Source organism: Schistocerca cancellata, chromosome 3, assembly GCF_023864275.1.
Source record: "Schistocerca cancellata isolate TAMUIC-IGC-003103 chromosome 3, iqSchCanc2.1, whole genome shotgun sequence".
Classification (NCBI taxonomy): domain Eukaryota; kingdom Metazoa; phylum Arthropoda; class Insecta; order Orthoptera; family Acrididae; genus Schistocerca; species Schistocerca cancellata.
Window position 1 is genome coordinate 132,157,616 of NC_064628.1, and position 27,584 is coordinate 132,185,199.

The 27,584-nt window shown below is 39.4% G+C and overlaps 1 protein-coding gene across 3 annotated transcripts in view; it reads right to left on the reverse strand.

The window, feature by feature from the left end:
- LOC126174750 (breast cancer type 1 susceptibility protein homolog) overlaps positions 1-26,927 on the reverse strand; it is a 278,180-nt gene extending 251,253 nt beyond the window's left edge. For all 3 annotated transcript variants that reach the window (XM_049921072.1, XM_049921071.1, XM_049921069.1), the window contains exon 1: positions 26,733-26,927. In XM_049921072.1, coding sequence (XP_049777029.1) covers positions 26,733-26,812 — 80 coding nt within the window. In that variant the 5' untranslated portion in view covers positions 26,813-26,927. The remainder of the gene's footprint in view (positions 1-26,732) is intronic.
- Positions 26,928-27,584: the final 657 nt, after the last annotated feature.

Below are 27,584 nucleotides of genomic sequence, written 5' to 3' on the forward strand. Positions count from 1 at the left end.
TAAGAAATTCATGCTACAACAGCAACAACTACTGCTTAAACAGTAACAACTGCAGTGCAAGGAGCTGCTGCAACTGATGTAAAAGAGGGTCTTCAGATTCACCACCTCTCTTGTCTGCTCCACTTTTCTCAAGTTTCAATGAGTCTAAGGAGAATTGTGAAAAGTTATACCAACCATTTTTGCTACATTACCAGGAGAATGAGTTGAATGAGGCAGTGCAAACAGTAAAGCCCTTCCTTGTTGTTTGTAATGTTGCAATGTCTGTAGTTTGCTGTCTGAACATTATGGCCACTAAATTCATGTAATACAGAATTGGACAAAATATGGAAACAGTACAAGAAATGCATGCTTGAACATAAATGCAGATGCTAGCCAAGCCTGTGGGTGGTGCTGATGTATTTGACCATAAATGAGATGATGGAATTTCTATTTGGTGTGATGAATGACAGCTTGCTCTAAATGTAGAAAAATGATAAGTTAATGCAGTGTAGGAAAAACATGAAAAACAATCCTGCAGTGTTCAAATAGAGTACTGTTGGTATGCTGCTTGATACAGTCATGTTGATTAAATATCTAGACATACCATTGCAGAGTGATATGAAATGGAACAAAGTGAAAAGTGTAGCTTATCTTTTAAGGAGACTGTGTATGTAAAACACTGGTGCACCCCATTCCTGCTCAAGTGTTCGGGATCTCCATTGGGTTGGACTAAAGAAAGACACTGAAGCAATTCAGACGCATACTGCTACATTTGTTACCAGTAGGTTTAATCAACGTGCTAATATTACAGAGGTGCTTCATGAACTCAAATGGGAAACCCCATCAATACTTGCAGCTCACTGCAAAATGATTCCACTGCTGCCAACATACATTTCGTTTAAGCACTGGGAAGACAAGGTAATAGAAATTAGAAATTGGGGCACATACAGAAGCATACAGTTAGTTGTTTTTCTCTCACGCCATTTGAGAGCAGAACTGGAAAGGAACTGACTATTTATGGTACAAGGTATGGTGACTAGTGAAATATGCACATAGATGCCAATCTAGAGGTGACTTACAAGTGGTACATCAATTTGAGAGGCTTAAACCAGGCCACGAGAAACATGGCATTTGTCATAATAAAATTATTATTATTGTTTAATAAACTCCCTGCTGGATTAATATCTCCATTACTTGCACTAATCCAGAATAGCTCTGACATACTAAAAAATTACACCCATCCAATGAGCTCTCCAAATCTCCAGTCACTTTCTGATAATATCTTCTAGAGAGTAGGGCTTATAGTTTGCTTTACAATCTCTTTAGCATTCAGCAAAATTACCACTAACAAGTTAATTACAGGAGTAACCATTAAGAACTGTTTCACAGGTCCAGTTTGTACATGGTTGTTAATGCAACAAACTCACACTCAGTAAGCAAAGCAGAAGTCGTAAATCAACATAACTATTGAGTCAGTACCCAACATCGAGTCATAACAGTGTTGGGTTTGTGTCGGTTCTGGAGCGCCACGACCGACCTCATTTGAGCTCTTCTGTCAGGAGAGTTAATTTGGAGTTGGAACGGCTACTTGGATCTGGTGCAGGGTCACACATTGGTGTGGTTCCTGTTGATTCACTCTGTAGGTGGGACTATACTAGACATGGCCTACACCTCAACAAGAAAGGGAAGGGTAAACTGGCTGGGCTGATAGCAGGAAATTTAAAGGGGGGAGGAACTACATCTCATGGTGGAAACTGTTTTTTAGTGTAAGATCAGTGTCCAGTGGGAAACTCAGCCAGGCAAGTACTTAAGATGTTAAAAAAGTTCAAGATACTCACAAAAGTAAAGTGAAAAATAATGTTAGTATATTTTCATCAAAATATTGGGGGATTGAAGAATAAAATTGATGAGCTTCTGCTTTGTGTAGAAGATATAGAAACTGAGAATGTAATAGATGTACTATGCCTGTCTGAGCATCACATTGTCACTGATATGCAAAAGGTTAGCATCAGTGGGTACAAATTAGCTGCACATGTAAGTAGAGATAATATGATGAGAGGAGGAGTTGCCATATATGTCAAAAGCTTCCACAGTGTAAAAAATTTAGAAACTAAAAAATTTTGTGTAGAGCAACATATGGAAGCATGTGCCACTGAACTTAAAACTAAATGATGGCACTTTCATAATTGTAACAGTGTATAGGTCCCCTCAGGGAATTTCCAGCTATTTCTAGAAAACTTGGATGCTTTGTTGTGCTATCTGTCAGACAGGGGGAAGCAAATTATCATTTGTGGGGATTTCAATGTTGATTCCCTGAAAGAGAGTAATAGGAAGAATGACCTTGTAGTATTACTCAGTTCTTTCAATTCGAGCTCTGTCATTGATAACAAAGAACAGCAGTACATTGATAGATAACTTTTTTATAGACCAAGATAAGTTTAAGGACATAAATGCTTATCCTGTTGAGAATGGTCTTTCAGATGATGGTGCACAGTTAGTTGCAGTACATGACATAGCTTCATGCAGTATATCAAATCAGACTTTCAAAGCAGTGCGTTCAATTAACAATATAAATATTGCAAACTTTAGGGAAAGCCTACAGCAGCTAGACTAGGATGAAGTGTATAAGGAACCTGATGCAAACTTGAAATATAACTATTTCAGGATACATCTTCAAGGGTATTTGAAAATTGTTTTCCCCAAGAAAATAGTTAAACATAATTCCAAGAAAACATATAAAAAACCTTGGCTAACTAAAGGAATAAGAATATCTTGCAACCGTAAAAGAGAACTGTATCTAACAGCAAGAGGGAGTACTGGCCCCCGAAATTGTTCAATATTATAAAAACTATTGTGCGGTACTAGGAAAAGTTATTAAAAAGTCCAGAAGCATGTGTATCATGTCTGAGATCAGTAACTCTGATAATAAAATTAAAGCAATTTGGAATATTACTGAAAGGGAAACAGGGCAACCAAGAGCACAGGAAGACTTTAGCGCCATAAAACTGAATGACAAGTGTACTAACAAACAATCAGAAACTGAAAATATTTTCAATAATCATTTTTTAAATGTTGTGGAGAAAATAGGATCTAGATCTTGACTAGAAGAGGGAAGGCTACTAATAGGAGAGGCCATACCTGTGCAGTTTGAAACAACTGTAATTCCACCAACCTCTCCCTCTGAAATCAGTAAAATAATAAACTCACTGAAAAGTAAAAGCTCTTATGGAATTGATGGCATTTCCAGCAAGGTACTTAAAGCTTGTTCCCCACAGATAAGTAAGATTCTCAGCCACGTATGTAATAGCTCTTTGGAGCAGGGTGTTTTCCCTGATAGACTGAAATATGCCATTGTAAAACCATTGCATAAAAAGGGGAATACGTCAGATGTGAACAACTACCGCCCAATCTCTCTTCTGGCAGCTCTATCAAAAAAATTTTGAGAAAGTAATGTATTCAGGAGTAGCCTCCCATATTTGTAAAAATAAAGTACTAACAAAACGTCAGTTTGGTTTTCAGAAAGGCTTTTCAACATAAAATGCTATATAAGCTTTTACTGATCACATATTAAATGCTCTGAATAACTGGACATTACCCATTGGTATTTTTCGTGATCTCTCAAAGGCCTTTGATTGTGTAAATTGTGGAATTCTTTTAGATAAGCTAAATCCTTATGGTTTGAGTGGGGCAGTGCACAAATGGTTTAATTCATACTTGACTGGAAGAATGCAGAAAGTTGAAATAAGTGGTTCATGTAATGTTAAAACAACAGCTGATTCCTCAAACTGGGGAGGAGGGGGGGGGGGGGGGGGCTATCAAGTACGGGATCCCACAGGGTTCGGTCTTAGGTCCTTTACTGTTCTTGATATACATTAATGACTTACCATTCCACATTGATGAAGATGCAAAGTTCTTTTTGCTGATAATACAAGTATAGTAATAACATCCAAAAACCAAGAACTAAGTTATGTAATTGTAAATGATGTTTTTCACAAAATTATTAAGTGGTTCTCAGCAAATGGACTCTCTTTAAATTTTGATAAAACTCAGTATATACAGTCCTGTACAGTAAATGGCACAACTCCAGTAATAAATATTGACTTTGAACAAGCTAAGGTAGAATTTTCAAAATTTGATGAGAGGTTAAACTGGAAGCAACACATTGATGGTCTGCTTAAACGTCTGAGTTCAGCTACGTATGCTATTAGGGTTATTGCAAATTTTGGTGGTAAGAATCTCAGTAAATTAGCTTACTATGCCCACTTTCATTCACTGTTTTCATATGGCATCATATTCTGGGGTAATTCATCATTGAGTAGGAATGTATTCATTGCTCAAAAACGTGTAATCAGAATAATTGCTGGAGCCCACCCACGGTCATGCTGCAGACATCTATTTAAGGATCTAGGGATCCTCACAGTATATATATTCACTTATGAAATTTGTTGTTAATAATCCAACCCAGTTCAAAAGTAATAGCAGTGTGCATACTTATAACACCAGGAGAAAGGATGATCACTATGGATGGTTAAATCTGACTTTGACACAGAAAGGGGTAAATTATGCTGCCACAAAAGTCTTTGGTCACCTACCAAACAGCATCAAAAGCCTGACAGATAGCCAACTAACATTTAAAAATAAATTAAAAGAATTTCCAGATGACTACTCCTTCTACTCATTGGCTGAATTTTTAGATATAAATTAAGGGAAAAAAACAACAACAACAACTTAAACATTAGTGTCATGTAATATTTTGTGTAATGTAATATCTTGTACAGACATCTTTTATTAACCTGACACGTTCCACATCATTACAAAGTGTCGTATTCATGACCTATGGAACAAGTATTAATCTAATCTAATCTAATCTAAGTGAATGTGGGGACTATATTGAAACAGGTATTGCTGACCATGAGGCAGCTGTAGCAAAGGACAATTAACACAAGTAGGAAGATTTATGTTCAGTGAGCTAGATGAAGAGGCTGTTGTGATAGCTCAAAGAGAAACTCCAAATGGTAACATCCAAGTAATAAGTGTGGAAGACTATAGCTCAAGTTAAAAATAGTAGTAGATATATGTGTGTAGCAGAACAGATCATAACGAAAGTGACCCTCGATGGCCTACAACCACCATAAATAAACTACTAACTAAACAACTACTTCTGCATAACAGGTATAAAACAAAGCATAAAGTTATAGATAAAGAAATGTTGAATGAAATGCATTTTGCTCCCAAGAGGCAATTGAAAAATCCTCCAATGACTAAAGTAGCAGAATGTCATCATAAGATCTCCCACAAAACCCAAAGAAATTCTCATAACATGGAAAGGCTTTAGGCACCATAGTTCGTGTCCACACACCATATAGCGGAGATGCTGAGTCGCAGATACGCACAACAAAAAGATTCTCATACTTATAGCTTTTGGCCATTAAGGTCATTGTCAACACGCTGCGAGCAGCAGCAGTGCATAATGGGAGTGGCGACTGGGTGGGTGTAAGGAGGAGGGTGGGGTGGGGAGGGGGAGGGATAGTACATTGTTACATTCCTTCCTGGATTTTCCATTGATAGTTTGAGTCTAGACACTCACAGACAAGACAGGAACTGAAATTAATGGTAGCAAAGTAAAACCAGAAAAGATAGACTACATGATGTAATGTCCCTTTACTAAGGAAGATGCAAAACTATTGCCCCAGTTTAATTCTCGCACCACAGCCAAAATGAATAATACAGATATTAGTGTCAGCAGTGCTGGGAAACAGCTAAAACTAAAAAAGGCTTCAGGGCTTATGATGGTGGTTAATGGCTACTGCTGTGTAGTTGCTCTACTAAGCAGCACCCTTATGAGCGAACCAGTTGTGACTTTGTCTGATACTGCTCCTATCTTAGGTACTTCGACTTTGCACAGCTCCGTTTAAAAAGAATAGTGTGATATAGTCATGGGGTCGAGCCATGCACATCTGCTTTCATGCCCTGCAACTAATTCACTGCAAATAACAACTTGTACCTGTGAACCTGCATTCAAATCGTCTATGCATTGACTAGAACTGCAAGTAAATAAACACACATAAATGTAAAAGGTAAACGAATAATTTAATAACAAGGATTCTATTCTAATGTGTTGATTTATAGGGACAACAGCAAATTATGTTAAATAATGTTCATTCGAGAAAGGACACCTCAAATAAACGGGAAGTGGTCCTACAATAATCACTTAAAATGCAGACAGAAAATACCCTTACCAAATGCAGTAAAATTACATTTAGAGCATCACAAGAATAGTAGCAAAATCCCCAAACTAAATTGCTAAATAGTCATCAAAGATACGCGAAAATTAAGGCCATTTCTTAATCACAATACACAAACATTCACCAGCTCAAAACAGGTCATGATAATTCATAACACATGCAGTACAAAGAACAGTAACTCATGCTCTGTCTATCCTCAGTTCCATAATAAAAGCACAAAAAGTTAGATTCCTATTCTGGGGCACATTCAGACCCCTTGAATATAAAGCCCTTCAGAAAGAGTATGATAGCAGCTGTTCACTGCACAGAATCAATCAGCTAGACAACGGAATCGCGCATGTTATTCTTGACAGGTCTGTCTTCTTCCAGAACTTGCGTGAAAGCGTCCAGAATCACTACCTTGAGCTCTCCATCTGAAAAGTCCCAGACTCCACTTGACTCCTGTAGTGTTCTGCTTCTGTGTGCTTTTCCATTGGTTGAAGATCATCCCCACCAAAAATACATCGCTCTTAAGCTCTACAACCTGATCTGACTCAACAGGACCACTTTCATGAAATAAATTAATAAATTACAACAATATTTAAATAAAAGAAATGTTATAAACATTTGATCACTCAAAGAGATTCACAATAAACCTAAGTAAAGATTTGTCCATAAATAAATAAGCCAGTATTTTTGCACAAGTGCACTCATGATAAATGGGAATGGACTGTCGTTAAATACATTTAAACAATTATTTAGGCCTGCTTACCACAAGTGTCTTTTAGCACTCTTTTACAAAGTTGGTGTCAGCTAACATATGTGATTTAAATTACCACAATTTTCTATTACCAACTGCAATTAATATCTAAATAAAGGTATTGGCAAAATAGTACACTGTTCACTAAATAAATACATAAGTATGACAAACTATGAGGTACTGATGCTGCATTCATTTGCTGTGTAAATGTGGAGAATATTACTTTCTGACAAGTATTTGCGTAATAAAAAAGTTATAAAAGACATCATAAGTCAATAAATAAAAGACAGACAGGTGAGTGGCTATCAGAGATGACAGCTATTGTGCAATGCTATCATCTGAGATATCGTGTTGAAATTGCATGAAGCATTTAAAAGTTGTCAATTCAGAAGTGTTGTGAAAATGTTTATTCACTGTGGGATATTAACTTTGTAGTTTTAAAGATATTGATGATGTTGTATCACTGGATGTGGCTCATTTTTCTGAGATCATAGATGTATTCAGATTCGCTTTAATGTGTAACTGTGATTTATTGTCTAAGTTCAAAGGGTTGTAACTTAGCCATCTTTAAGATTTTCTAACACACTGCTATTTCTTGTACAATTGTTTGTCCTCCTAAGTGACTGTCTGTCACCAAAATCCCCCATACTGGGATTAACCCACATCTGCTCCTTTGCTGATGCACCTGGCTTGCCTGAAGAGGCCGAGGCTGCCCGCCCAGCCGTGATGTGCTCTCAGCCCTGGCGTTTCACAGCTTCGCAAACAAATTCACCTTACCTTGTACCAATTCTTGGCAGTCAATCAGCAATTCTAGGTAGCCGATTAGCTCATCTACAAATGGATAACGTTGCAGGCTCGACGGTATTGATGCTAGTTTCTATGCAAAACTCACTGCATTCATTCCCATTTTAACCGTAATATAATGAAGAATCCTTAAACAACAAACTGGGCCCAGCAATTGCGAGAAGGCACAGGTCATACCCAACTACAAGAAAGGTAGCAGCAGTTATCCATAAACTACAGTTCAACATCATTACTATTGTAGAACCCTAGAATAATTCTGAGCTGAAACATAATGAGATATCTAAAAAAGAATGCCCAGCCAACTTGCACTTTTGTCTCGTGACATAGATAAAGAGTGGACACAGTACTGTATTACTTGACTTCTGAAAAGCATTTGACTCTGGGCTACATCAATGTTTGTTAACAAAAGTACTGTTATTGGTGTATCAAATTAAACTTGTGGCTGGATTAGGATTTGTTGGTATGGAGGATGCAGCATTTAGTCTTGGATGGAGAATCATCAACAGGAGTAAAAGCAACTTTAGGCATGCTCCAGGGAAGTGTGTTGGAACCCTTGCTGTTCATACTGCATATTAATAATCTGGCAGACAATATTAATAGTAAACTCACAATGAAACATCACTAACATCACCTCTTATTTTAACCCTTTCAGATCAACTGTTGGACTATGTCTGACTATGATTTTCCACAACAGCTCTGGTGTTGGACAATGTTCGACAAGTTTCCATTATTGTGCTTTCTGTCCATTCCATTGTTGGAACTCTTAAGGCACATGGCAGCACTTAGTACAAAGATCGAAACACCCAAAACGTGTTGCATTTGCACGTTTCTAGTAGGATAACGGCCAGCAGAAAATGTGTAAATGGTCATGATATTGCCAGCTGACTTTTCAACAACACTGAGGACAAAGGAGAATTTAGTGATGAAAGTGATCAGGAAGAAACTTCCGTTGTGTGCTGTATGTCAGTTCTAGTGAATCAGAATCTACTGGCGGAATGGAAACTGAAGAGAGAGAACCTGTAGCAAAAAGCTGGAAGGTTTATCATGATGGCAACGGTTATCTCACAAAGTTTCCTTTTTCTGTCACGCAATGAGGTTTCATCATACCTCACGGTGTTTGACCAAACTTTAACCTTGAATATTTCCAACTATTCTTCACTGACAATCTCATCAGTGAAACTGTCAATGTTACAAATTTGTATGCTAAGAAAAGATACAGAAAGTCAATCAACTTACAAGAAACCAAATTTCACACCCAAAGAGGGATGTTTCAATAGAAGAACTGGAGGCTTTCCTTGGTGTAATACTGAACATGGCCTTGAATTTGAAGGCAGGGTTAGCTGACTACTTTACAGAGGACTGGCTAGAATGAACTTCATTTTTCAAGGATGATTTCTCTAATATTCATTTTTCTCAATTATTTTGGATGCTGCATTTAGCTCCACCTGTCACTGCTCAGGGGTGTTAACTTAAGAGTGGGAGCAATGTGACGAACATTAGCGAGTTTATTGACAGTAAATTCAAAGAACATTATGAAAAAAAAGCTATAGATGAGATTCAAAGAAAGAATTCAATTCAATTGCTATAATCCAAAGATGCCTATGAAGTGTGGTTTGAGTTTTCTGTCTGTGTGATTCAGAAAATGGTTAACTGTTTTCCTCACTTTCCATATTATGGAAAGACAGCTACAGGAGGTCTAATTCATTCTGATTTACCTTTGCAATCCAAATGGTGGTTCATTTGGCACAGCAGTTGCTAGCTTATGCAAGTGATTCAGGCTATCACATCTTTACTGAAAGGTTGTACACAAGCCATCAACTTTGAATTGCACAAAATGAAATGTCATTCAACAAGAACAGTTATGGGCATGAAAGTTTTTCATGACAGAGTCCCTGAATAAAAGGTTCTCAGTTTACTTGCCATGTCAAATTAGGATAAAATTACAAGCTACAACAACTGCCCCATCGCCGTCAGGGGCTAAAACTGACTGTTGTGAACTGGTGAGGCTGACTTTTTTATACCAACAGAATGACATTAATCTGCTGTATTACATCATGATAACAACACAGAAATGATGCATACCGAGTTGGTGCCCTCAATGTCCATAGATTTTGTTTGAGCTCTCCATCTAGTGTTGCCTGCAACACCATCCCTCGCATCAGGTGGTCAACGGTGAGAAGTCTTCTACTCTGCTTTTTCTTTATCAAGTGCATGCTTCCGTGCAATGTTGTGTGTATAGCCTGTTAATAGGCTGTCCCTCTGACACACGTGATGTATCAAAATATCTGTATTTAAAATGATGCTGATGCTCGATGCAGTGATGATTGACAGTGCATACAGACTGGCCCACGTAACTCTCGCCACACTCGCAAGGAACGCTATAAATTCCGAATACTCTCAGGCCAAGATTATCCTCAACAGCAAGGAAACAGCATGCATCAGCATCTTCTCAAATACAGGTATTTGGATAAATCAGGCGTGGCAAAGCACAGCCTATTCCAAATAAGCACAATATTTTGTTTGGACAAACGAGAATATTTGTTCACGCATCAACCTATTTGGTCTCTGTGATCAGGGATGCAGCTGAAAGTAGACTTTGTGAAAACAACTTCAATACACAAACTGGCTATGCATTTAGTAATGCATGGAAGTGGGCAGTTGATAAATAAAAGGCACAGAGCAAGACTTCCAGCAGTTTACTGCCTGATGTGAGGAACGGTACTGCAAGCAATGCTAGATTGAGAGCACAAACAAAATCTATGGACATCTGGGGCACCACCCCAGTTATGTGCCACTTCCATGTTGACATAATGATGGAATACAGTCAAAGAGATGGCATTCTTTGAGGATAAAAGTGGGAGCCTTGTCAGTTCACAATAATCAATTTTAACCCCTGACAATGATGATGGAGGCAATCATCGAAAGTTTGCAATTTTATTCCAATTTGATCCGGTGAGTAAACCAAGAAGTTTTTATGGCAGTACAGTTATGTCTTGCAGAAATGATTTTCTACGTGATTTGAAGACGAAGAAAATTGCTGAATATAAGTTATGTGCCTATCAAAGTGAGATGAAAATTATATGTCTTTCATTCCATGACAAGAGGTTAGTGACAATGCTGAGTACATTATTTGGTCCTCATACTCGGGGAGAAGTGGGCAGGGCTGATCACTACTGCGCTTGCTATGGTTTTACAAAATGATCATTCAAGTTGTGGAAAAAATTATTCTTCTGGCTGATTGAACTTGCTGTAGTGAACAGTTATGTTCTTTACTCAACAGACAAAAACACGTATGGAGAACAGCTACAAACCCATCACTCTTAAACAAGAGATCTAATCAGACAGCTAGTCCATCAGGTAAGAAATACAAATTCAAAGAAGAGAGGACACCATCATTGTCTGACATCGACAGGTGACTAAATGGGAAGATGAACTTTATAAAGTAAAAGTAAAAGAAAAAGGATTGTGTGGTTTGCAGCAAACACAAGGAGAAAAGAGGAAGAGAAGAACAATTTTCTACCACAAAACATGCAAGAGGAAGCCTGAATATCACCCGGAAGAATTAGAAACCACCATAAACAAATACACCATATGAAGTTTAAAAAACTAGTGTATAAGGAAATAAAGTTGTAAGTAGCCTCACAGTGCATTTAATTTTTTTACAACAATAGCATAATAATCAGTAATCTCTTACATACTTATCCACATAAAATAAATAAGAGTTGGGGAGAACACTGCAAGCACAAAAACTAGATTAGAAAGGGTTAAGGACAAAAAAGAACAAATGCAAGATGTCAGCCACGCAATTGATCCTGCATGAAAATTTTGGCAACAATTATGATAGCACATAGTTATGACCGTTCTGAAAGTAGAGCTATTAAACTTAGCCTGCACCAGTCGTTTGTTACTTGCTCCTGCAGTCACTGAATGCTTGAGTGCAAAGTACTGTACAGTGGAGTAACCAAGCAGAGCCATCCTATTAGGGAATGTTAACAATAAGGGAAGAGGAGGGGATCACTTCCGACAAACATGTTTTGAAATCTTGTCCGAGAACACATTGTTTTATGGTTCAAATGGCTCTGAGCACTATGGGACTTAACAGCTGAAGTCATCAGTCCCCTAGAACTACTTAAACCTAACCAATCTAAGGACATCACACACATCCACACCCGAGGCAGAGTTCGAACCTGCGACCGTAGCGGTCGCACTGTTCCAGACTGAAGCGCCTAGAACCGCTCGGCCACTCCGGCTGACCATTGTTTTATGCAAAAAGAGTAGTCAAGCTCCTGTCAGCTTCACACACATGCATGCGCATTATTATGAAATGGAGCTAATGATTTTTTTTATTTACAATTTAATCACACCAATCACGTTGAAGAATAGCGCAACTCCTGCAAAAGTACTGCAGTTCAATAGAGTCAGCTCTTCAATGCAAAGAAACTAAAGCACATCAGCAATGTTAATAGTTAAATAGTGATACACTGCTTCTTAATGACTTACTTATTTCATTAATTTATACTGCATTTGTGAATTGCAACACGAAAGTGTTCACTACAAAGAGATCTCTGGTGCCAATTACTGGTTAGAAATAGTACACTTGGAAATAATGAACAAAGCAGTGTTGCTTGTTTGTTCATCGACATTTTGAACTCTAAGCTCTTACTCACTCCACTGTACGGTACTTTACGTTCATGCATTACACATTTGCAGGACAGAGCGATTTACAAGCAGTCGGAGCCTGCGAAGTTTAAAAGCTGTACGTTCAAAGGATCATAATTTTGTACTTTCCGAATTATGGCCCAGATTTTCACATGGGATCAGTTGCTGGGGCTGATATGTTGCACGTGTGCTTTTTCCTTCCTTAAAATATGTAGTAAAGTCAGTGATGTTTCCTTGTCATACTGGGTACCGGAAAACTGTAGTCAGTATAAAAAGGATACTACTAACAAATCATTTGTATGTCTTACCTTAGAATATGTTCATGTGTGTGGAACTCATACCAAATAGAATTACAGAGGGTACTGAATGTATACAAAGAGATTGTCAGGAGTGTTCAAGGGTTTGTTTTACTCACAGGAGAATGTTACATATATATTGAAAAACACTAAATTGGCAAACACTTACAGAGAAGCACCTATTACCCCATGAAACCTACTGCTCACTATGGCCTGTGGGCTTTTGTCGTTATTCCCATCTGGCAGGAGTTCATATTTGTCACTATTGGATTGGGATATACACTCCTGGGAATTGAAATAAGAACACCGTGAATTCATTGTCCCAGGAAGGGGAAACTTTATTGACACATTCCTGGGGTCAGATACATCACATAATCACACTGACAGAACCACAGGCACATAGACACAGGCAACAGAGCATGCACAATGTCGGCACTAGTACAGTGTATATCCACCTTTCGCAGCAATGCAGGCTGCTATTCTCCCATGGAGACGATCGTAGAGATGCTGGATGTAGTCCTGTGGAACGGCTTGCCATGCCATTTCCATCTGGCGCCTCAGTTGGACCAGCGTTCGTGCTGGACGTGCAGACCGCGTGAGACGACGCTTCATCCAGTCCCAAACATGCTCAATGGGGGACAGATCCGGAGATCTTGCTGGCCAGGGTAGTTGACTTACACCTTCTAGAGCACGTTGGGTGGCACGGGATACATGCGGACGTGCATTGTCCTGTTGGAACAGCAAGTTCCCTTGCCGGTCTAGGAATGGTAGAACGATGGGTTCGATGACGGTTTGGATGTACCGTGCACTATTCAGTGTCCCTCGACGATCACCAGTGGTGTACGGCCAGTGTAGGAGATCGCTCCCCACACCATGATGCCGGGTGTTGGCCCTGTGTGCCTCGGTCGTATGCAGTCCTGATTGTGGCGCTCACCTGCACGGCGCCAAACACGCATACGACCGTCATTGGCACCAAGGCAGAAGCGACTCTCATCGCTGAAGACGACACGTCTCCATTCATCCCTCCATTCACGCCTGTCGCGACACCACTGGAGGCGGGCTGCACGATGTTGGGGCGTGAGCGGAAGACGGCCTAACGGTGTGCGGGACCGTAGCCCAGCTTCATGGAGACGGTTGCGAATGGTCCTCGCCGATACCCCAGGAACAACAGTGTCCCTAATTTGATGGGAAGTGGCGGTGCGGTCCCCTACGGCACTGCGTAGGATCCTACGGTCTTGGCGTGCATCCGTGCGTCGCTGCGGTCCGGTCCCAGGTCGGCGGGCACGTGCACCTTCCGCCGACCACTGGCGACAACATCGATGTACTGTGGAGACCTCACGCCCCACGTGTTGAGCAATTCGGCGGTACGTCCACCCGGCCTCCCGCATGCCCACTATACGCCCTCGCTCAAAGTCCGTCAACTGCACATACGGTTCACGTCCACGCTGTCGCGGCATGCTACCAGTGTTAAAGACTGCGATGGAGCTCCGTATGCCACGGCAAACTGGCTGACACTGACGGCGGCGGTGCACAAATGCTGCGCAGCTAGCGCCATTCGACGGCCAACACCACGGTTCCTGGTGTGTCCGCTGTGCCGTGCGTGTGATCATTGCTTGTACAGCCCTCTCGCAGTGTCCGGAGCAAGTACGGTGGGTCTGACACACCGGTGTCAATGTGTTCTTTTTTCCATTTCCAGGAGTGTATATCCCTCCACACTGCAAATGGCAGGCAGGACCTGAAATGGTATAGGCTGTGCTTTGCATGGTTGCAAAAGGATGCCAGTGTTGCTGGTAGCTAAACAGGTATCATTATATTTGTCTCAATCATGGGCATTAGTGAGCGACTCATCTCTACGAGTTCACCTGGCCACAAGTTACAGTGGAGGGAGATCACAGAGCTGTGAAAAGGGGAGATGAAGTGGGTGACGCTTGGCCGTTGTGAGGTGCAAGCGTAGATGGTGAAGGTCTTAATGCTACATAGGAGAAGGATACAGGTATAATTGATGGTGGCTGGCCATGTGCACGGCTGTCAGAGGTCTTATGTGGTGACTGTCAGGGGGCACAGTGTTGACCTGCTCTGCAGCTGCAGGTAGTTATGATGTTAAACCTGCTGACTCTGGGCCTCTGTGACTTTGAATAACTGATGCTCCCTATATCCCACAATGTTGCCTCATACACATTACAATGAAGGGCTTAATCTGCCATCCCACCATGTGGAAACCCTGTCTTAGACTGCTGGCCCTGAATTTTCTGTGCCAGATGTAAACAATCGGCAGCAAACAGGGCTGTGCCCATGCAACACTCTGCTGGACTGTGGGATGGATCGATAACTTGGAGGAATCTCATTAATGCTTCCACACAAGACATCATCAGCACATTTTTTGTATCCGAGTTTCGAATTCCTGATCAGCTGCTTAACCTCTGTGTTGAATGCTCGGTGTAATGGACATATTGTCCGGTATTTAATGCCATACACTGACAAAATCACTCAAAATCAGGTGAGTCATTGTCTTATACTATGGTTTGGCATTGATATTCATGGAGGTTGTCGAGTTTGTATTATTATGCAATTTTATCACAAATGGGTAGTCACCTAGCACTTCTGCTACCTATGTAAGTTCAGCTTGGCGTGTTACTGCTGTTCCCATCTTCGAGCACTCGCTGATTTCAGTATACCTGCTATACATTGCACTCATTAATGTACACAAAAGGTGATACTTTTTCATATGGTTTTCAATAATCGTAAACACATTTTTAGACATGTTAAGTGTCCTGTTACCCATAAGCTTTTCAGTTTTAAGCAGTTTTCACTGGGCTATGAGTTAGTGTTTTGTACCAGACATTGCACCCATCACACACAATGTTTCTGGTGCAACAGCTCATCATGGTTTTCTACCTAGCAGCTGGGGAAACAAAGAGTGCACCCTGACATAAATTTACTCACCTGCATAAACCTTATACAACTGAAGTGCAGCAGTTTCCAAGAATTCGCCGGCTAGCAACTGTTTTGTCTCAACAGCCATCCAACCCACTGGCACATACATCATTTTGATGTTAAAGCAAGATCCTCATACCGTGTCAAAGAACATTCCACCGCAACAACAAACGGTGGTCACTGAAGCATGAACAACTGTCCTTACTAGCCCCAGTGCAGTACCCACGGTATTGTCAAACCTGTAACCAGCCAATGAAGACAAGCTCCATGAGGTGCTCGCAAATCTGGCACAACTCATGGGATGTGTGGATTATCGAATGCTGTGGATGCAGTAAGAAATAACCTGCAAAGATTTTTCATTTCCTTGAATACGATGACACCTTTCCTTTGCAAATATGAATGTTGTGTTATATTCTCTGCAGATTAATTGTATTAACAGCACATTCACCTAGGAGCCTAAACTCCAGAACAAGCCCAAACATTATGGCAATGCATCAGTTTCAGGCAGACAATGGAACAACTGTTTAAAGTAAGCAATGGAAGGTGAGAAAAGTAGCTAAGTGTTATGAGTGACTGAACTGAAAGAACTGGATGTTACTAATAGTTTCCTTAAATTTTTGCTGACACAGTTTCAACACATTTTATAACTTTTTTGGAATGAAGATTTTGGTGACAGACTGATTGCAGTGTATCATGACGTCTAGGTTAGTTTTAAAGATGACTGTTTGGTTATGAGCAATGATGTGAAAAGAAACAATTTACTGGAACAAAGGTTGTGGAGTGACTGATCTATAGTGTAGCCCAAGCTCTAGATTAGGCTCAAAAGTGAAAAATTTGGTTGTAAGTTCTCAAAGTCAATGACTATGATATGACAAGAAGTACATGTATCAAATAGTTCAAGCTGTTATTCAGAAGACCATCAGTGGTCATGTATTATGTATGTCTCCCATTACTTTTCATTGTCATCTGTCTGTCTATATGTGCCACAATTTCTTTTTAATATTTATGCAATTATCTTGATAACTTTTGTGATCATAACTGCTGTTTTTTTTAATATGCTGTGCATTTCATCTTATGTTCATAACAAAGTTTTACGCAATTTCTTCCATTTATTGTCACACGATATGTCATCTGTCTGCTGCTCTCTCATTCGTTACTTAACAACCAGCTGCTTACGTGTTTCCTTGCATTTCTATCACAGCTCACAGAGAGCAGGCAATGTTGTCCCATAAAGAAGTAAGTGAGGGCACTACCCCTGATCCAGACCTTACACACAGTGTGTTCAGTGAATTTACTCTTTGTGAATAGCACTAAGTGGGCCATAAGCTCAATGCCTCTCTCAGATATATGAATCATACTCGACTACATTGTACACTTCACCCAAAACTACTACTGAGTTGTAATCATATAACCATCACTGGATGGACCATGATGATTTATAACTAACATGGCAGTAGTAAACTCACATCATACTAATTTCTATACATATTACAAGATTTGGCACTCGCAATATTAAACTGACTTACAAGAAGCTTATCTGATACCACATACTTTAAATTAGTACAAAAAATGAATGTTTTATGCCATTTACCATATGAGCTGCCACAAGCATATGTAGGGGTACTCTGATACAATGATGACGTACTTAGGGCATTCAACAGCACAGCCATCAGCATCGTAACTGGACATCTAGCAGTTTGAATGACGTTTGTTCTCACAAGTGAAATCTCTGACGACTGCCAAAGAGCACACATTAGCATCCCCCCTCCCTCCACCCCCAGAAAGTCCAGCTACATAAATATGTGGTTCGTATATATCAAAATCCTCCCCTCATTTTGAAAAATGTCCTTATGCACACTGTATGTTATGTGGGTTGTTGACTCCTTAAACAAAATCCAGAGTCAAGCCATTCAATCAGAACTTGTTGACTAACTATCCATAGTACTTTAGACAGGAAGCCTGACACTGCACAAAACTTTTAAATTATCTAGATAAAATACTCTGCATCAGAAGTGGTATTCCACAGGTTTCACATATTGGTGGATAATCCTGCCGGAAAAGGAAACCACGTGTCAATGGACATCATTATATTCTTAACCAAATGAGCATCACTTCCTTCCACTGATGTGACTGGTGTAAGATTTGCCACACTTTGGTGGTCAATGTGATTGAGTGCAGTTTGTTGTTTAACACCTCTAACACTACTTCTTCCCACTAATGCATGATCCTTCTGGCCAACATTGAGATAATAGTATGTAGCAATATGGAACACTGATTCACAATGCCTTTTCTACATGCTTTTTCAGCTGATGTGTTGACTGCATCATTTCCTCATATTTCAATGTGTCCCAATACCCAGCAGAATATCAACTCTTTGCTTTATTTCTGGATCTCCTGTAAAATATATCTTGGACAGTTCGGATATTTTTTTCCTGCAGGATTCTTTTTCTGTACAGACTGCAAAGCAATGAGTGAGTGAACTCAGATCATAAAGTACTGTGATGGTATCTCACCCACTCCAGGGCAATGAAGACTGTATACTTCAGCAGCGTAATTTGTTAGTTGTTCCAGCAGGCAAATTCTGGAGACGCTATAAGGAAAGACTGCTGAGCAACCAATCAGAAGACTCCTAGTGGGCTGACATTGAAACAATCCTACTTGAAACATATGGTTGAGAGAGAGGTCTCAAAACAAGGGCATTAGTGAAGGCAAATCTTTAAAATTGTTTAGTTAATGTATGATAAAAATCTTTTGCTGCAGCTAATAGTAATTAAAGCCTGTAAGTTCTGAAAATTTGCCTTTATTGAAGAGATACAGATTTATCCTTTTGTGAACTTGATTATAAGGTAACAGCTGTAATTGGGTTTTTTAATTCAAAAGGAGCAAAATCAAAAAGTCATTGAAAGTCAGTGAAAGGTGAGCACAACAAGATTTCATTTGGTGACAAAAGATATTAAGAGTGTCATTCTTTTTCTATAATGATATAATGTTACAACAGCAGCTATTTGATAAGTTTGCACTCGATGGGATATTCCATGTAAAGTAGGAGACACGATACTTAGCCAAAAGGTTTAAAATTTGGTACTTTTTATATATTTTTTGAAAATGCTGGACTTTTTACTGTATGGCAACAATGGTTTGTGGCCCATTATTGCTTATCTTCATATCCATAGCCATTTTTGTAGTGGCATGTTTTTCGTGTGATGAATGTGTGAATTATTGGATATTTTGGACCTTCATTTCAACTAATTGGCAGGTAAGAATTAGCATATCATTAGTTGTATTACTGTTACATACCCTAATGTAGTGTTTAAACAGTATAAAACTGAAGTAGGTATATTATAGGTTGGAGTAAACAATGTAATACAACAGCATGAACTTTCATGTAACATGAGTCACTTTCATGTAATTAAGTTTTTATAGCAAGGGAGATATTAGAGATGACTTTATCTTGTTCAGTAATTTATTTCTTAGTGTGAATGTGTAACTAATATCACTACTAAAAGTTTCCCAATTTCAAACAATATCGTAAAAACAGAAAATTAAATGTGTAACGTGAGTCGCGTAATCCGAGTCACAGTTGTATTATTTTAAAATTAGAAGAAGAGGATGCCCTTTGCAGCAGCAGAAAGACAAGAGCAGGAAGAGGGAAAAGTTAAAGAGTGAAGGAAAATATGAAGAATTTAGGAAGAAGCATCTGGAAGAAGCTCAAAAAAGCCAGCAGAAGCCAAAACAAAAGTTTCTACAGTTGAGTCAACATAAGCAAGCACTGTTATTAGAAGAAAGAAGAGCTAAAATAGGGAGAGAGTTTGAAAGCGTAGGCAACATAAGATGGAAGATCAACAACTTAGTAAAGCAAGTTTGTCACAGTATATGTAACGTAACGCTCTGGATAAAGCCACGACTCGAGTGCTGCAATTGCTTACATTAGCAAGTACTGTCAACTATACCTGAAAACGTGAGGGTAGTTTGAAGCTGGTCAGACGGACCTGCCTCACAATTTAAAAACAAATATATTACTGCTGCTGTACCTCAATTTCAATCATTTCATAATGTGGAAATCTGTTGGAACTTGTTTGTTACATCCCATGGTAAAGGAGCTGTAGATGGAACTGGTGCAGTTGCGGAACAGCTAGTGGGGAATGCAGTAAAAAAGCGAAAATTCATAGTAGGCGATGCATCAACTTTTGCTCAGGTATAAAACTTCCTGGTAGATTAAAACTGTGTGCCAGACCGAGATTCAAACTCGGGACCTTTGCCTTTCACGGGCAAGTGCTTCATATCAGCGCACACTCCGCTGCAGAGTGAAAATCTCATTCTGGTTTGCTCAGGTAGCTGCAAGTACCATAACTATGCAGGTTTTACATGTGTCTAAGATGGAAGTTAAGGAATCAATGTGAAACTTAATCTGGCTCAAATATTTTCGGAAATACGGAAGCGTCCGATCCCACCCGTCTGCTTTGACCCATGACGTCACAAATATGGCGGAAACAAAAACACACACACACTTTCCACAAGAAGCCTAATGACACTAACGGGACAAGCGCGGGAAATGGGGTGTTTTGGTAGGGGGGCAAACTAAATATAAACAAATTTAGACGCCTTGCGTAGCTACAACGTGTAAGTGAAGACAGCCATGCATGAATACCCACCTACCTCCCCAGGGGTCGTAAACCCTGCAACCCATAGAAGATAAAGATGCTTCAGTAGCTGATTAGTGTTTTTTGTCTTTTTTTAAAAAAATCTCACGGGATAGAACGAACAGATCAGAAAGATAAATATAATAAATTAAAACAGAAATTCGAGGAAACAGATAATTAAAATAAGTAATAAGTGTTTTTAAATTTAAAAAAAAAAATCTCACGAGATAGAACGAACAGATCAGAAAGGTAAATAAAATAAGATAAAACAGAACTGGAGACAGCCACACTCAAACCAAACTCCGCGCCGTCATGACGTCACACACAACACCCTTACGTCACGGGTCAAAGCAGACGCGTGGGATCGGACGCTTCTGTCGACCCATATTTTCTTCAGTACTGTCAATACCAAACATAAAAAGGCATTCACTGCTTTCCCTACAAGAAAGGAGTACTACTAACATAGCTGCTGTCTCCAAAGAATTTTGCTGCTGCAGATCATCATACTGAAAAAACTATAGAAAGTGTGAGAATTGGAGACTGGTACAAAGTAGAATATCACAGTAAATTCAATGCTGGAAAAGTACATGCAGTTTTTGTAAATTCTTACTTAATCAGGGCAACTGAGTGTGCTGGTCACTATTGGAAATGGCCTGTAAAATATGATGAAATTATGAAGAAAAATAATCCACTTCATGTCATCAATGCTAGAGGATATTTTCGGTTCTCTGACTTTTAACTGAATTTACAATTCATTTTCCTAGATCCATGCAATTCTGTCAGAGACAGCAACGGACTTGGAAGAGCAGTTGAATGGAACGGACAGTGTCTTGAAAGGAGGATATAAGATGAACATAAACAAAAGCAAAACAAGGATAATAGAATGTAGTCGAATTAAATCGGGTGATGCTGAGGGTATTAGATTAGGTAATGAGACACTTAAAGTGGTAAAGGAGTTTTGCTATTTGGGGAGCAAAATAACGGATGATGCTTGAAGTAGAGAGGATATAAAATGTAGACTGGCAATGGCAAGGAAAGCGTTTCTGAAGAAGAGAAATTTGCTAACATCAAGTATAGATTTAAGTACCAGGAAGTCGTTTCTGAAAGTATTTGTATTGAGTGTAGCCATGTATGGAAGTGAAACATGGAAGATAAATAGTTTGGACAAGAAGAGAGCAGAAGCTTTCGAAATGTGGTGCTACAGAAGAATGCTGAAGATTAGATGGGTAGATCACATAAGTAATGAGGAGGTATTGAACAGAATTGGGGAGAAGAGGAGTTTGTGGCACGACTTGATCGGTTCGTAGGACACACATTCTGCGGCATCAAAGCGTCACCAATTTAGTATTGTAGGGCAGGGTGGAGAGTAAAAATCATAGAGGGAGACTAAGAGATGAATACACCAAGCAGATTCAGAAGGATGTAGGTTGCAGTAGGTACTGGGAGATGAAGCAGCTTGCACAGGATAGAGTAGCATGGAGAGCTGCATCAAACCACTCTCAGGACTAAGAACACAACAACAACAACAACAACAACAACAACAACAACAGATGTCATGCTCTTATAATTTTTCATAGTGTTTGTAAAGTGAAATGTTAACGTTAAGTTTACCTCATTTGGCACATGATGTCATATTTTCATTTCTTTGCTTGCAGGAAAAAAGTTTTTTCAACAAGAAGTAGCAAGTAACATGAGCCACGCACCTTTTTTCAATATATTACAATACTTCACATGGCATAAATATGTTTAGAAATCGGTAACTCTAACATTTAAATGCCAACCTAATATACATTTTCTGTGATAAAAACCCGATCCATATTCCTAATAGTTTGAAGATACTTTTGACCTAAAATGCACATTATGAATAGGATGTCCCAAATTTGTAACATGAGTTGCGGTACAACATAAATTATATTCTTGTTCTTTAATTTTAGCGCTCTTCCCTGCTTAAATAACACTTCAAAATCTTTGCCTGAATAACACAATTTATACTAATTTACAAAAGAAACTATGGGTTTATAGATTTTAACAATTCAACATAATAAAACACAGATTTCAAAATGTAACGTGAGTCACCATAGAATCTCCCTGATGGTAATATATGACAAAAGATAAGCATTAATAAATATCTTCCTCCATTAATACCAGCTTTCACATCCATCCATCCTTCACAGTCGTGAAGGACAGAGGGAAGATACAGCTTTCATGTTCTGTCCATAAAGAGATAGTCAGGAGGGAGAGCATAAGGTTGATTGTGGGGATAATGCAAAAGGTTAGCCAGGACCTATTGAAGGATGATTAACTGAAGCATTCGATACCACTTTATTGAAGGGTGGTCAAGTGAAGTATTTCATACCACTTCACCCACTCATAAGCAAACTGTCCTCTTTAAACCTAACTTAGACCTTGGGCGACACAACAAATCTCACTTCCACTACAAATGGCATTACAGTATCTAAGCCAGCTGAAAAAAAATTGTTAATGTACTGTTCTCTTTCTGTCTGCACACATATGGCATCACTGACACATTAACATTACATTACATTAAGGGATGAAGTTGACACCCAGGTATCAGCAGATTCTGTTAACCCGATTCCATTCATCCTTCAACTTGTGACAACTGTGTTTTGTTGTATGATGTCAGGCCCGCTCATTTTATTTTATTTTTTTATATTTTAAGTCCGCTTGTGTAGGTAACATGTTGTAATTGGTGGCACTCTCTTGTTTGAAAAGTTGTTTGTCACGCACATTAGTGTGTCCCTTGATGTTGGGCAAATATATGAGTGTCATTTCAAGAGTTTTTACATGCTCCCAAGTGAGTTAATTTGATTTAGCATACTCCAGGTGATGGATTAGAGCTTGTGTTCGGCATTATTAGTGCTGTGAGTTTATTACGGTCAGAAATTTTATAGAAGTATTTTTATTTTCTTTTTTTTTTTGTTCCCCATTAATGGATATGACAGAAACTTATTAGCAGGTTACTGCTTATTGCAATGCCCAAAGATATGTTGTCTATGATCAAGTTCTTACAGTTATCTGAACCAACTGTGGAAGATTTTGAGATTTTGCTTTGCTTTTTAAGTCATGCACATGCACCTGTGTGTGTGTGTGTGTGTGTGTGTGTGTGTGTGTGTGTGTGTGTGTGTGTGCACGCTTATTTATTTTCTTTTTTTTGGGGTGGGGGGTGGAGGTTCTATTCTTTTATAGTAATATGTACGCTTTGTGAGTTTACAATTGTTTACGATACTGAAGTGGGTGACTATTCGTGTTTTCATGGATTTTAGAGTTTTTCTTAAAATTGTTTGGCAATTGCATTGGTAGAATAGCAGTTTATCATCACTGGTTGGGTTATATTTTTTATATTAATTGCAGTATACGAGTTCTGGTTTGTTGTACTGTGGACTTCGTTTTAGGTACATAGAGTAAGTGAAAGTTTGAATAATGGATCTGATGATTTGAGTGTGCTGGTTTTCAGTACTGCAGGCTTGTTTCAGCTGGCAAGGAAATCAAGTGTAATTTGCAGTGTCAGGTTCTGGAGATGTATGTGTGTTCCTGGTATCAAAGGCTTTGTCAGAAGGAATGAACATCACACCCTTTCAAAGGAATCATCCCAAAATCTGCCAGGATCAATTTAAGGAAATCATGGAAAATCTAAATCTGGACAGTCGGACATGGATTTCAACTGTTGTCCTCCCAAATGCAAGTCCAGTGCACTAACCACAGCACTGCTGCGTTTGGTGGCTTCGTTTGAATTATAAAGCCCCAGTGACATTTGCAATACCTGGTTTTCAAGTTTTATGTGGACTCCTTGTATTAAAGGGTTTGTTTTAGCTATGTAGCTCAAGTGAATTTTATGATACCAATGGCATCATTTTTGCACTTTTTTCGGTTTTGTTGAAACTTCAAAAATCTGTGTGCTTGATTTTTTTGTTAACACATGTTTTGGAATGGTGGTTTTATTATCGTATATTTAGTTTGTGACAAACCAAAACTCCCTACTTCCCGCATTTGTGTAATTGGTTTCATTTTATTGCTCGAGTTAAATATTTCGTATGTATTGACATTTGGTCTGGGGTATAATGAGTGACTTCGTGGTCACCATATCGTAAACGCTTGAAACAGGTGGGTGTGTCATCTTGACAACATCACGGGTCAAACCAGATTGGTGGAATTACACTTTGTTTTTTTTCCATGATACCACATAAAATCCAAACTCTGATGTCAAGACAGGGCTTTTAACCCTGCTCCTGTTGGGCACTTATCTGATGTCTTAAGCACTTCATCATATCACTCAGTAGGCCCCTATACTGTCTAGATATCATAATCATTTACAACATGGCAATCTAATAGTTTAATGCAAGCCTTGTAGTTCATTAGAGTATTGCTGAAATGAGTGACGCCTCTACACTGTGCACCTACATCACGAATGTTCTGACACATAAGAAATGAAATGTCATGTGACAAGGGCCTCCCATAAAGTAGACCAGCCACCTGATGCAAGTCTTTTTAGGTGACGCCACTTAAGCAACCTGCTTGTCGATGAGGTTGATATGATGAAGACAACACAATAAACAGGCCCCCGAGCGGAGAAAATCTCCGACCCAGCAGGAAATCGAACCTGGGTCCCTCGCATGGCATTGCCACACTTACCACTCAGCTAAGGATGTGGACTTAACACACACTTTAAGGAATAAATAACTCTGCAGTTTCACTTCTATGTTGAACATTTTGTTCCCATGTTTGATAAACTGAGCTAATAACCTGACTTTCAACAGATACTTAAAACAAGTGACACAATGAAAATAACCCACAGCAGTCAACAACATACTTAATTAAATGTCACTCACTCACACACACACACACACACACACACACACACACACACACGAGAACTTGCACATGGAAAAACATTTCTGCTTCTTCAATATGAAATCAAGTGCTTTCTTTCCTCACTACTTATTCTCAGTTTCCCAACTCCACAATTATGATTACCCAGTGTCACTGCTAATATGCTATATAATAATCTGTAGTTTTTAAATCATGGAATAAGAATATAGAGCAATGTTTAGCATCATTTAAGGCTATACATGCCCGCCCGGTTGGCTGTGCGGTCTAACGCACGGCTTTCCGGGCGGGAAAGAGCGCCAGTCCCTGGTACGAATCCACCTAGTGGATTTGTGTCGAGGTCCAGTGAGCCAATCAGTCTGTAGATGGTTTTAGGAGGTTTTCCATCTGCCTCGGCGAGGCGGGCTGGTTCCCCTTATTCCGCCTCAGCTACACTAAGTCGGCGATTGCTGCACAAACAAGTTCTCCACATACGCGTACACCACTATTACTCTACCATGCAAACATAGGGGTTACACTCTTCTGGTGTGAGACGTTCCCTGGGGAAGGGGGGGGGGGGGGTCCACCGGGGGCCGAACCGCACAATAACCCTGGGTTTGGCGTGGGGCGGAGGAGGGATGAAGTGGAATGGGATAGTCGTCGTGCGGTTGCAGACCACTGCGGCTGTGGCGTGGACGGAGCCTCTCCATCATTTCTAGATCCCCGATTAACATAACATGGCTATACATTCAAGGTGATTCCTCACTACAATTGAGTGTGACAGTATCTACATTCAAAATGAAAGATATGGTGATAGACCAATCTGCAGTAGAACACGAGGTCTGTGTTAGACGGAAGGTGAAAGTTTGGTTGACAGATGGTGACATCAAAACATTATCTATCTGCAGGTTAGTCCAAGATCTACGTTCACTCCATATTTAACAATTTTTTATTTACAATAACTAAAACTACAATTCAAAATTAGAGGGACTACATTAAGCCCTTCAAGGTCATTTGGCCTAACCAAAAGTGGTCGACATACATAATTATTCTTTGCGACTGAAGCGGTTATCTATTAAAATTACTGCCACAGTACACTCTGACACATCATGTTCCAGTAGAACAATATAGTTAAGAAGCGTATATCATGTCACAATGATATTCATCAATTACACGCAACAATCATGTTAGTATTGAGAAACATGTCCTCATAACGTCTACTGATTCTTCGCATATATTTCTTTCAGCCGGTAGGGTTATTACTACGAAGGCTTCTCTGCGACACTTGCTGCCTATGCGTGCAAAGCGGATTCCAACACTAAAAGACAGCTGTAACGTACGCACCCCAAGAACACTAATGAGACTTAGGAAGATAATAGGGACAAGGAATTGAGGGCCAGTTACTCCAAACAGAATCTCTCTAAACGTCAAAATACACATTTCATGCATCAGCACAATTTCGAAACAGGCCTAGGACAACCTAGGTACGAACACTCAATACTGATAATAACTTTACTTTTTCTTTTTCAACTAGTCTCGAAACCTCATTAATAACGTGTCTTTTCAACACGCAACTAACAATTTCTTGCTGCTGACCAATGGTATAACTCACCATATTACACACTGTAAATTCTTTCTCAGTTTATCTAATGTACAAGATATTTTCTGTATCTTATCTAATGTAACAGCCATCTTTAGCAATCTCTGTGAGCAAAATTAACACAAAGAATGCTAGCTGTTTTTTTTACTGCCGTCTCTTCGTTAATTTCACATATCATTCACAAACTCGCACAATCACAACACAAGCTTGGCGCGAAAACAATCAGAGATACAATAATCAGAGATGTAAATAGAGAGTTCTTCACGGAAGCCGTGGAGGTAACATACAGAATGACGATGTCTAGCCCCAGCAGAAATGGGTGTCATGGATCATCCAAAGGCGGGCTTCCACAGCTATTAGTTGCTTTCATACCAAAGGGATGGGCTTAGTGTTCAATTAAGTAAATACTTTCGAAAGCAGCAAAATGTCCCTAAGGAATGTGATAGGATCATCATTCTAGAGTTCAGTAACTCCTTATAATTACTTTTCTGCAATAGAATAAAAGTGACAAAATGGATTAAAAAGTACTGAAACCGAGAGTATGGACTTGGTGAGGTTCTTACTACCTCAGAACACTCGATACTATAAAGATATCTCTTATTTCAGCATACTGATAATAATTTTTTGATTTGTCTTTGAGTGTAAACATTACCAAGAAATGGAAGTTCATTCCTGGCCTTAGAGATTTAAAGCCACTAGGTTAGATTAGATTTAGTACATCTACATCTACATCCATACTCCGCAAGCCACCTGACGGTGTGTGGCGGAGGGTACCTTCAGTACCTCTATCGGTTCTCCCTTCTATTCCAGTCTCGTATTGTTCGTGGAAAGAAGGATTGTCGGTATGCCTCTGTGTAAATATGT